This window comes from Boleophthalmus pectinirostris, unplaced genomic scaffold (genome assembly GCF_026225935.1).
Source record: "Boleophthalmus pectinirostris isolate CB_2022bp ecotype Guang Dong unplaced genomic scaffold, ASM2622593v1 HiC_scaffold_5, whole genome shotgun sequence".
NCBI lineage: Eukaryota > Metazoa > Chordata > Actinopteri > Gobiiformes > Gobiidae > Boleophthalmus > Boleophthalmus pectinirostris.
Window position 1 is genome coordinate 359,030 of NW_026571404.1, and position 12,500 is coordinate 371,529.

The 12,500-nt window shown below is 51.5% G+C and overlaps 2 protein-coding genes across 2 annotated transcripts in view; one reads left to right on the plus strand and one right to left on the minus strand.

Moving 5' to 3' along the window:
• LOC129411587 (cytosolic phospholipase A2 epsilon-like) overlaps positions 1 to 2,683 on the plus strand; it is a 34,780-nt gene extending 32,097 nt beyond the window's left edge. The window contains exon 20 of the mRNA XM_055162896.1: positions 2,439 to 2,683. Within this exon, the coding sequence (XP_055018871.1) occupies positions 2,439 to 2,647 (209 nt within the window). The 3' untranslated portion in view covers positions 2,648 to 2,683. The remainder of the gene's footprint in view (positions 1 to 2,438) is intronic.
• Positions 2,684 to 9,787: 7,104 nt separating this feature from the next.
• LOC110169133 (cytosolic phospholipase A2 beta-like) overlaps positions 9,788 to 12,500 on the minus strand; it is a 30,841-nt gene continuing 28,128 nt past the window's right edge. Inside the window, exons 20-21 of the mRNA XM_055162897.1 lie at positions 10,037 to 10,258; positions 9,788 to 9,984 (exon numbers count right to left, since the gene is read on the minus strand). Of these exons, the coding sequence (XP_055018872.1) occupies positions 9,788 to 9,984; positions 10,037 to 10,258 (419 nt within the window). The remainder of the gene's footprint in view (positions 9,985 to 10,036; positions 10,259 to 12,500) is intronic.

Here is a 12,500-nt window from a genome sequence, read left to right on the forward strand (position 1 = left end):
AGACCAGAGACCCAGACCAAAGACCAGACCCAGACCAGACCAGACCACCAAGACCAGAGACCAGACCAGAGACCAGACCCAGACCAGACCAGACCAGACCAGACCAAGACCAGACCAGACCAGACCAGACAGACCAGACCAGACCAGACCAGACCAGACCAGACCAGACCAGACCAAGACCAGAGACCAGACCAGACCAGACCAGACCAGACCAGACCAGACCAGACCAGAGACCAGACCAGAAGACCAGACCAGACCAGACCAGACCAGACCAGACCAGACCAGACCAGACCAGACCAGACCAAAGACAGACCAAAGACCAGACAAGACCAGACCAGAAGACCAGACCAGACCCAAAGACCAGACCAGACCAAGAGACCAGACCAGACCAAAGACCAACCAGACCAGACCAGACCAGACCAGACCGAGACCAGACCAGACCAGACCAGACCAGAGACCAGAGACCAAAGAAGACCAGACCAGACCAGACCAGACCAGAGACCAGACAGACCAGACAAGACCAGACCAGACCAGAGACCAGAAGACCAGACAAAGACCAGACCAGAACCAGACCAGAGACCAGACCGAGACCAGACCAGAGACCAGACCAGAACCAGACCAGACCCCAAGACCAGACAACCAGACCAGACCAGACCAGACCAGGACCAGACCAAAGACCAGACCAGACCAGACCAGACCAGACCAGACCAGACCAGACCAAGACCAGACCAAAGACCAGACCAAAGACCAAAGACCAGACCAGACCAGACCAGACCAGACCAGACCAAGACCAGAGACCAGACCAAAGACCCCAGACCAGACCCCAGACCAGAGACCAGACCAGACCAGACCAGACCAGACCAAAGACCAGACCAGAGACCAGACCAAGACCAGACCAGACCAGACCAGACCAGAACCAGACCAGACCAGACCAGAGACCAGACCAGACCAGACCAGAAGACCAGACCAGACCAGACCCAGACCAGAGACCAGACCACGAGACCAGACCCAGACCAGACCAGACCAGACCAGACCAGAGACCAGACCAAAGAGACCCAGACCAGACCAAGACCAGACCAACCAGACCAGACCAAGACCAGACCAGACCAGACCAGACCAGAGACCAGACCAGACCAGACCAGAAGACCAGACCAGACCAGACCAGACCAGACCAAAGACCAGACCAGACCCAGACCAGACCAGAGACCAGACCAGAGACCAGACCAAAGACCAAAGACCAGACCAGACCAGACCAGAGACCAGACCAGACCAGACCAGACCAGACCAAAGACCAGACCAGACCAGACCAGACCAGACCAGAGACCAGACCAAAGACCAGAGACCCCCAGACCAGAAGACCAGACCAAAGACCAGACCAGAACCAGACCAGACCAGACCACCAGACCAGACCAGACCAGACCAGACCAGACCAGACCAGACCAAAGACCAGACCAGACCAGACCAGACCAGACCAGACCAAGACCAGACCAGACCAGACCAGACCAGACCAGACCAGCCAGAGACCAGAACCAGACCCCCAGACCAGACCAGACCCCAGACCCCCAGACCAGAGACCAGACCTGACCAGACCAGACCAGACCAGACCAGACCAGACCAAGACCAGACCAAAGACCAGACCAAAGACCAGACCAAAGACCAGACCAAGACCAGACCAGACCAGACCAGACCAGACCAAAGAGACCAGACCAGAAGACCAGACCCCAGACCAGACCAGAGACCAGACCAGACCAGACCAGACCAGACCAGACCAGACCAGACCAGACCAGAACCAGACCAGACCAGACCAGACCCAGACCAGACCAGACCAGACCAGACCAGACCAGACCAGACCAGGACCAGAACCAGACCAGACCAAGACCAGACCAGACCAAAGACCAGACCAAAGACCAGACCAGACCAGACCAAAGACCAGACCAAAGACCAGACCAGAGACCAGACCCCAGACCAGACCAGACCAGACCAAAGACCAGACCAGACCAGACCAGACCAGACCAAAGACCAGACCAGACCAGACCAGAAGACCAGACCAAAGACCAGACCAGACCAGACCAAAGACCAAGACCAGACCAGAGACGACCAGAGACCAGACGTCCAGGACCAGGTCTGGAGGTCTGGAGGTCTGGAGGTCTGGAGGTCTGGAGGTCTGGAGGTCTGGAGGTCTGGAGGTCTGGCAGGTCTGGAGGTCTGGAGGTCTGGAGGTCTGGAGGTCTGGAGGTCTGGAGGTCTGGAGGTCTGGAGGTCTGGAGGTCTGGAGGTCTGGAGGTCTGGAGGTCTGGAGGTCTGGAGGTCTGGAGGTCTGCAGGTCTGGAGGTCTGGAGGTCTGCAGGTCTGGAGGTCTGGAGGTCTGGAGCGTCCGTGTGACCCCGGCGTGTCCTGGGTCTGGTCTGTCGCCGTGGTAACAGTGTTTTTGTGTCCAGGTGTGCGGCGTGAGACGGAGGAGGAGCTGGCGGCGGGTCAGGTGGACGTGAGCTCCTCAGGTTCCCCGTACACGACCCAGAACATGACCTACTCCGAGGAAGACTACGACGCCCTGATCCGGCTCACGCACTACAACGCCACGCACAGCAGAGACGCCGTTCTGTCCGCCCTCGCCAAAGCCCTGAGCCGCCTGACCCCTGACCCCTGACCCCTCTGCCCTCGCCAAAGCCCTGAGCCGCCTGACCCCTGACCCCTGACCCCTCTGCCCTCACCGAAATTGAAAAAATTGAAAGAAATGTGTTTGTGAACTTCATAAATGTAAAAGTGAATCAGATGTGTGTGACTCAAACCTCCGTTCAAACTGTTTCTCTTCCCAACAGAATTGAAAAATAGTGAAAGGTGAAGGTGATGGGCAGGATTGATCCACAGGAAGAACCAAAAAGGAAACATTTGTCTGACTAAGAAATCATCCTGAGTTTACAGAGAACATTTTGTATGTGGAGCAACAACAAAACAAAACCCTGATCCTTCGCTCAAACTCGGTTATGAATTTAAAAAGTCAACACCAAAGTGAAAGTCTCCAACTGTTCACCAAGAAACACCTTCCACTGCAAAGACCAAGACGTGATGTTTGTGTAAAACCACAAGAACAAGAAAGTGCAGCTCAGTCTGTTTGTCTTCTGCTCCTCTACATTAACAAACCCGATTTTGTTTTGTCGTGGCTCCACAGACAAAATGTTCTCTGTAAACTCGGGATGATTTAGTCAGACAAATGTTTCCTTTTTGGTTCTTCCTGTGGATCAATCCTGCCCATCACCTTCACCTTTCACTATTTTTCAATTCCGTTGGGAAGAGAAACAGTTGAAAAGCTGTAACCTGCTCCTGGATGAAGGTGCAGATGTTTTTGTGGACATGAAGGGGAATTAATTTCAGCGAAGGTTTTTTTAGTTTTATTGTTTATTCACCAAACACACAGAAACTCTTCTGCAGGTCTAACGCCAACAACAACAACAACAACAACAACAACAACAACAACAACCGTCACTAAGACAGAACGTTTAAGCTCTGAGGGTTTGTGTTTTATTTTTATGTGTGATGAAAACTCTGTTCTACGTTTGACCAAAGGTTTAACAGAACATGTTTTCTCAATCCATGTTACATGTTATTTATTCAAATATTTGGCTAAATGATAAATAAAAATACTATTTGACTTTTAACATGTTTTCTCAATACTGGTAATGTTTTTAAAAAGCCCAACAGTGGATTACAGAAGTTTATCCAAAGATTTAATGTTTTCTGTGACAAAATGTTTGCTGTTTTTTTACTGAAGAGGGCGAGTTTTTGAATGCGACTGGGCGGAAATCACTAAACCCAAACTGGCAACGCTGCGTGTGAGTGTTTTGTTATTTGAGAGGGAGTTTTTAAACAGTGTTAAACCAAAACTTAAATTAAAGTCTGACAGAGTTTCAGACAGAGTTGCAGACAGAGCAGTGCCTACAGTTAGCTCCAGAGAATGTTGGTGACGTCAGCTGCAAAGTGTCAACAGAAAATGCGTATCGTCTTGGTCAGTCCGAAGTGAAAGTTTAACGAAGGTCTTTGAGTATTTCTGTAACGTGATTTTAAATGTTTGTGTTTCATTTCTGTTCACAAAACTCCAACAGTCACTTTTATTCAAACCAAAAACATCAAATAAACCACATGTAAAAACTCTAATAAAATAAAGATTACACCAGTATTTGCATTTGTAGAATACTTCAGTTTGTGGTGTTTAAATGTTTATTACGTCTTCAGCGTTAGAGTAAAGGAGCACAGTTCCTCCACAGCAAGGACCCTGATAAATTTCTTTTTTTTTCTGAGGTGGATTTGTTCTTGGGAGGTCACTCGGCCTGGACGATGCCCCGCAGGTCCATGTGTCTTATCCAGATACTGCACCTGCCTCACCTGCCTCACCTGCCTCGTCTACTCTCCCTCACCTGTTTTTCTGACCAATGCCCCCTCTCCATCTCCATCCAGAGCTTCATCACCACCTCTGTCCTCCTCACACAGCTACCACCATGTCCCCTGACATACCCCTGACATACCCACGACATACCCCTGACATATCCCCTGACATACCCCTGACATACCCCTGACATACCCCTGACATACCCCTGACATACCCCTGACATACCCCTGACATACCCACACATACCCCTGACATACCCCCTGACATACCCCTGACATACCCCTGACATACCCCTGACATACCTGACATACCCCTGACATACCCCTGACATACCCCCTGACATACCCTGACATACCCATGACATACCCCTGACATACCCCTGACATACCCTGACATACCCTGACATACCCCTACCCCTGACATACCCCTGACATACCCATGACATACCCCTACCCCTGACATACCCCCTGACATACCCTGACATACCCCATGACATACCCCTGACATACCCTACATACCCTGACATACCCCTGACATACCCCTGACATACCCCTGACATACCCCCTGACATACCCCTGACATACCCATGACATACCCCTGACATACCCCCTGACATACCCTGGACCCCATACCCCTGACCCCCTGACATACCCCCTGACATACCCCTGACATACCCCTGACCCCCTGACATACCCACCCTGACATACCCCCCCCTGACATACCCCTGACATACCCCTGACATACCCATGACATACCCCCTGACATACCCCTGACATACCCCCTGACATACCCCATGACATACCCCTGACATACCCCTGACATACCCTGACATACCCCTGACATACCCCATGACATACCCCATGACATACCCCTGACATACCCCTGACATACCCATGACATACCCCCTGACATACCCACATACCCTGACATACCCCTGACATACCCCCTGACATATACCCATGACATACCCCCTGACATACCCCCTGACATACCCCTGACATACCCCTGACATACCCCTGACATACCCCCTGACATACCCCTGACATACCCCTGACATACCCCTGACATACCCTACCCCCTGACATACATACCCTGACATACCCCTGACATACCCCTGACATACCCCTGACATACCCCTGACATACCCCTGACATACCCCTGACATACCCCTGACATACCCCCTGACATACCCCTGACATACCCCCTGACATACCCCTGACATACATACCCCTGACATACCCTGACATACCCCCTGACATACCCCTGACATACCCCCTGACATACCCCCATACCCCCTGACATACCCCCTGACATACCCCCTGACATACCCCCTGACATACCCCTGACATACCCCTGACATACCCCCCTGACATACCCCTGACATACCCCTGACATACCCCTGACACTGACATACCCCTGACATACCCCTGACATACCCCCTGACATACCCCCTGACATACCCCCTGACATACCCCTGACATACCCCATACCCCTGACATACCCCTGACATACCCCTGACATACCCCCTGACATACCCCTGACATACCCCTGACATACCCTGACATGACATACCCCCTGACATACCCCCCTGACATACCCCCATGACATACCCCTGACATACCCCTGACATACCCCTGACATACCCCTGACATACCCCTGACATACCCCTGACATACCCTGACATACCCCTGACATACCCCCTGACATACCCCTGACATACCCCTGACATACCCCCATACCCCCTGACATACCCCTGACATACCCCCTGACATACCCCTGACATACCCACATACCCTGACATACCCCTGACATACCCCCTGACATACCCCTGACATACCCCCTGACATACCCCTGACATACCCCTGACATACCCCTGACATACCCCTGACTGACATACCCCCTGACATACCCCTGACATACCCCCTGACATACCCTGACATACCCCTGACATACCCCCTGACATACCCCTGACATACCCCTGACATACCCCCTGACATACCCCCTGACATACCCCTGACATACCCCCTGACATACCCCTGACATACCCCTGACATACCCCCTGACATACCCCTGACATACCCCTGACATACCCCTGACATACCCCTGACATACCCCTGACATACCCCTGACATACCCCTGACATACCCACATACCCCTACCCCTGACATACCCCTGACATACCCCTGACATACCCCGACATACCCCTGACATACCCCTGACATACCCCCTGACATACCCCTGACATACCCCTGACATACCCCCTGACATACCCCTGACATACCCCTGACATACCCCTGACATACCCCTGACATACCCCAGGGAGGAGGACCTGTTGATGTTCCTCAGGCACAAATGAAGGAGCTTCAGGTTCCAGAGGTTCATTTGAAATGTTCGTTTATTTTGGTTCAAATTGGTTTTGTTTGTGATTGTTTTTGTTCTTCTTATGGACTTGACAGTTAGAGACTCAGAGACGACATGTTAGTGTGTATATTATTATTTTATTTTCTATTATTAATATGTAATTTTATATATTTTATTTAATGTCTTTTTACTGTAAATCGTTGAGAACACTGATAAAACCAGGAGGTTGAAGGACTGGTTTTAAGTCAGTTTTAAGTACGACTTGAAGAGGGAGAAAACCGACACCTACAAAAGCTCTGAAAGGTGTGAAAAGACTAAACACATTTATTAGACGACCAGGGTCAAAACTGCTCGTTCCGTCGTCTTGTCTTGGACCCTCGAGGTTCATCACGGCTCCAAGGCCAAAGTTGTACGAGCAGCACGAAGCCACGATAATCAACACCGCCTCATCCATCCTGGAGCTCTGCAGGTCTCGTAAGCGGCGCCACTAACACTTCATCCTGACAAAAGCCCGTTCAACGATCACCTCCCTGGTCTGATTCTTCAGCCCGTTTCACTTCATAGAAACTGTGTGACCTGCAGCATTAGGATTTGTTCGCTCAACGGTCGGCGGGGACTTTTTTTATTGAACCAGTCGCTGCTGTTTGGTCGTGACGTTTGTAAAGCTCCAAATCCTGTAGGAAGAAGAACAATAATGACTTTTCCCAAGATCAAATTCACTAAACATTCTCTTTGTTCAGACTTTAAATCCTCGAATCATTGGTAACACGGAATGTCTGTCTCTTCTCTGATTGGCTGGTGCCTGAACTCACACTTCTGGGGTTTTTGTGAAACGTTTAGTGTTTTCTGATTCCAGATCTAGAGCTGGAGAGAAATGAAACTGAGAGGAGACACTACGGGGGCACCAGCCTGACTGCACCTCCCCCCGAACTGATGTTGAAATTGTGCAGGTGTTCATCATCGGTCAGGGCCTCGTTGTCTCGCTTTGGTGTAATGGAGAAAAAAAAATCTTTCACAGCTTGATGTACAGATGGACTTTATTTATCCTGAAGGAAACAGAAGTGTCCAGCAGCGCACGTCAAGACACAAAGACACAAAGACACAAAGACAATGACATCCACACAAATAAACACACAAACGAACCTGAACCTAACCTGAACCACCCTGTGACGTTCATACAACAGACTGTCCTGCCCAAAAGCAAACGGAGATATAAACTATGTCCCATTACAGTGACTTTAGGTTCTGCTATGTTACATATTGAGGAGTGTGAATAAAAAGCTGCAGGTGCAAAGGTGCAGAGGGTCCAGAAACATGCACAACCACAGCACATCATCTTTACGTTTGAAGTGCACTAATTTATATAGAGAAAAACATTCAGTAGAAGAGCAACACTGTAAAGAGTTCCATGTCACTTTAGCGACGTCACACCTGGTTTTAGTTCATTTCCTGCTCGTTAATGTCCCAAAATCATCTACTATCACAGTTTCACTTCACTGATATTCTGAAATATGAACAAACCTTCTGCGTTTTCTGTGCTCTTCCTGAATTCTTCCTCGACGTTGTGCAGTTGAAGCACAGACTTGTTTTGGGGCCTGGTGCTAAAGCAACGACTGTTTTTAGCGTTTTGTCCGAGTCAAACACATGAAACATAAGAAAACACTCGAAGCACGAACGTGACGTCATGTCTGAGATCTGAGTGGTTTCACAGAGAATAAAAGAATAAAAGAACTCAGCACAAGTGTCTGGACTCACAGACTCTGTGAGCGTCACTACTTCCTCTGTGAGCGTCACTACTTCCTCTGTGAGCGTCACTACTTCCTGTCCAGTTTTATCTGTTTTTCAGTTTTCAAATCAGTGGTGTTCAGGTGGAGGATCTGGAGTCTGTGTGGAGACATCAGGTGTTACAAAAGACTAAGGCCAAACTGAGCCAGACTGACCGTGTCCTGCACTCACAGTTCATGAAGATGTCCTCTGGGAGGCGCTATGTCGCCACAGCAAAAGACTAACCACTACACCAAATCTTTTCTTCCTTCTGCCATAAGGATTTTAAATGGAAAGTGAATTTGTTGCTGTGTCCCTGATGCTCTGAGGTTTGAACGTCTGGTGTCTGTCTTTTTCTTTATTATTTATCTTTATATATTGTGCATGACCAGAGATGTGCCAACTGAACTGCCCTTTGGGATTAACCCTCTCCAGGCAGGCGTTGCAGATTTGCAACAGCTAAATTCCAAGTACCTACTTACTCCACATCCATATTTTATGAGCTTTTTTTACTCAGGAGCCTTTTTTCCATCCATGCTGATAAACGTGGGCGATGCAAGAACAACTACACACAAACGGCCAGAAGTGCAAAGTACTTTTTTTGTTTACAAAGGATAAAAAAGTCAGAATTGTATATTACTACCCCATATTATAATTTTCCCCAAATATCAGATTCTTCCTGATACTAAAAATTAATTTGAGCCTGTGAGGGTTAATAAAGTTGTTGATTGATTGATTGATTATTTTGTGCTGAGTCGTGCTAAAATGAGTCAATATTTAAAGGTGCAGCAGTGACAGGAGCTGTGGTGGACGTGACTGAAAACATGTTCAAAAGTACAAATAAAATGCAGACTTCAGCGGACGACACGAGAAGCTAAAGACGTAACAAGTCAAACTAGAGTGACGGAGCAGGTCTGTGGACTGGGGTCTTTATTTGTGACGATAAATTCTGTGGATCATGTGGATGAGCTGCTGCAGTTTAAATTTAACACTTTACGAGAGGAAAACAGTTTTCTCTTTGAGGCCAAACAAACAATATCATGTGTGTGACATTCGACCTGTGGAACTAGTGGGATTTTCATCGTGTCGGGTTCAGGTCGGATTCGATCTCTTCTCCGACGGACACGAGTCGGACTCGGACAGAAACATTTGGCCCTGGTCCAAACTTTAACCACGACTGAACTATTGTGAATGAGTTGAACAAAGTTTGACTTATGACGGTTTCACTTAATGCACCGTACGGTCCGAAAAATACACAACTGTACAGAATCAGAGGGGTCAGAGGTCAGAGGTCAGGCGGCTCAGGGCTTTGGCGAGGGCAGAGGGGTCAGGGGTCAGGCGGCTCAGGGCTTTGGCGAGGGCAGAGGGGTCAGGGGTCAGGCGGCTCAGGGCTTTGGCGAGGGTGGAGGGGTCAGGGGTCAGGCGGCTCAGGGCTTTGGCGAGGGCAGAGGGGTCAGGGGTCAGGCGGCTCAGGGCTCGAGGGCAGAGGGGTCAGGGGTCAGGGCTTTGGCAGGGTCAGGCTCAGGCTTTGGAGGGCAGAGCAGGGGTCAGGGGTCAGGCGGCTCAGGGCTTTGGCGAGGGCGGACAGAACGGCGTCTCTGCTGTGCGTGGCGTTGTAGTGCGTGAGCCGGATCAGGGCGTCGTAGTCTTCCTCGGAGTAGGTCATGTTCTGGGTCGTGTACGGGGAACCTGAGGAGCTCACGTCCACCTGACCCGCCGCCAGCTCCTCCTCCGTCTCACGCCGCACACCTGGACACAAAAACACTGTTACTACGGCGACAGACCAGACCCAGGACACGCCGGGGTCACACGGACGCTCCAGACCTCCAGACCTCCAGACCTGCCAGACCTCCAACCTCCAGACCTCCAGACTCCAGCCTCCAGACCTCCAGACCTCCAGACCTCCAGAGACCTCCCTCCAGACCTCCAGACCTCCAGACCTCCAGACCTGCAGACCTCCAGACCTCCAGACCTCCAGACCTCCAGACCTCCAGACCTCCAGACCTCCAGACCTCCAGACCTCCAGACAGACCTCAGACCTCCAGACCTCCAGACCTCCCTCCAGACCTCCAGACCTGCAGACCTCCAGACCTCCAGACCTCCAGACCTCCAGACCTCCAGACCTCCAGACCTCCAGACCTCCAGACCTCTCTCTCCAGACCTGGTCTTTGGTCTGGTCTGGTCTGGTCTGGTCTGGTCTGGTCTCTGGTCTGGTCTGGTCTGGGGTCTGTCTGGTCTGGTCTGGTCTGGTCTGGTCTGGGGTCTGGTCTGGTCTCTGGTCTGGTCTGGGTCTGGTCTTTGGTCTTTGGTCTGGTCTTTGGTCTGGTCTCTGGTCTGGTCTCTGGTCTGGTCTTTGGTCTGGTCTCTGGTCTGGTCTCTGGTCTGGTCTTGGTCTGGTCTGGTCTGGTCTTGGTCTGGTCTGGTCTGGTCTGGTCTGGTCTGGTCTCTGGTCTGGTCTGGTCTGGTCTGGTCTGGTCTGGTCTGGTCTGGTCTGGTCTGGTCTCTGGTCTGGTCTCTGGTCTGGTCTTTGGTCTGGTCTGGTCTGGTCTGGTCTGGTCTCTGGTCTGGTCTGGTCGGTCTGGTCTGGGGTCTGGTCTCTGGTCTCTGGTCTGGTCTGGGGTCTGGTCTTTGGTCTGGTCTGGGGTCTGGGGTCTGGTCTCTGGTCTGGTCTGGGGTCTGGTCTTTGGTCTGGTCTGGTCTGGTCTTGGTCTGGTCTCTGGTCTGGTCTCTGGTCTGGTCTGGTCTGGTCTTTGGTCTGGTCTCTGGTCTGGTCTGGGGTCTGGTCTTTGGTCTGGGTCTGGTCTGTCTGGTCTGGTCTGGTCTCTGGTCTGGTCTTTGGTCTGGTCTGGTCTGGTCTGGTCTTGTCTGGTCTGGTCTGGTCTTTGTCTGTCTCTGGTCTGGTCTCTGGTCTGGTCTGGTCTGGTCTCTGGTCTGGTCTGTCTGGTCTGGTCTGGTCTGGTCTGGTCTGGTCTGGTCTGGTCTGGTCGGTCTGGTGGTCTGGTCTGGTCTGGTCTGGTCTTTGGTCTGGTCTGGTCTGGTCTTTGGTCTGGTCTCTGGTCTGGTCTTTGGTCTGGTCTCTGGTCTGGTCTTTGGTCTGGTCTGGTCTGGTCTGGTCTGGTCTGGTCTGGTCTCTGGTCTGGTCTTTGGTCTGGTCTTTGGTCTGGTCTGGTCTGGTCTGGTCTGGTCTGGGGTCTGGTCTGGTCTCTGGTCTGGTTCTGGTCTGGTCTGGTCTTGGTCTGGTCTGGTCTGGTCTGGTCTGGTCTGGTCTGGTCTGGTCTGGTCTGGTCTGGTCTGGTCTGGTCTTTGGTCTGGTCTTTGGTCTGGTCTCTGGTCTGGTCTCTGGTCTGGTCTCTGGTCTGGTCTTTGGTCTGGTCTTTGGTCTGGTCTGGTCTCTGGTCTGGTCTGGTCTGGTCTTCTGGTCTGGTCTGGTCTGGTCTGGTCTTTGGTCTGGTCTGGTCTCTGGTCTGGGGTCTGGTCTGGTCTGGTCTCTGGTCTGGTCTTTGGTCTGGTCTTTGGTCTGGTCTCTGGTCTGGTCTGGTCTGGTCTCTGGTCTGGTCTTTGGTCTGGTCTCTGGTCTGGTCTCTGGTCTGGTCTCTGGGTCTGGTCTCTGGTCTGGTCTTTGGTCTGGTCTTTGTCTGGTCTCTGGTCTGGTCTCTGGTTTGGTCTCTGGTCTGGTCTCTGGTCTGGGGTCTGGTCTGGTCTCTGGTCTGGTCTGGTCTGGTCTGGGGTCTGGTCTTTGGTCTGGTCTCTGGTCTGGTCTTCTGGTCTGGTCTGGTCTGGTCTGGTCTGGTCTGGTCTGGTCTGGTCTGGTCTGGTCTGGTCTGGTCTGGTCTGGTCTGGTCTCTGGTCTGGTCTCTGGTCTTTGGTCTGGTCTCTGGTCTGGTCTCTGGTCTGGTCTGGGGTCTGGTCTGGTCTCTGGTCTGGTTTCTGGTCTGGTCTGGTCTGGTCTGGTCTTTGGTCTGGTCTCTGGTCTGGTCTCTGGTCTGGTCTG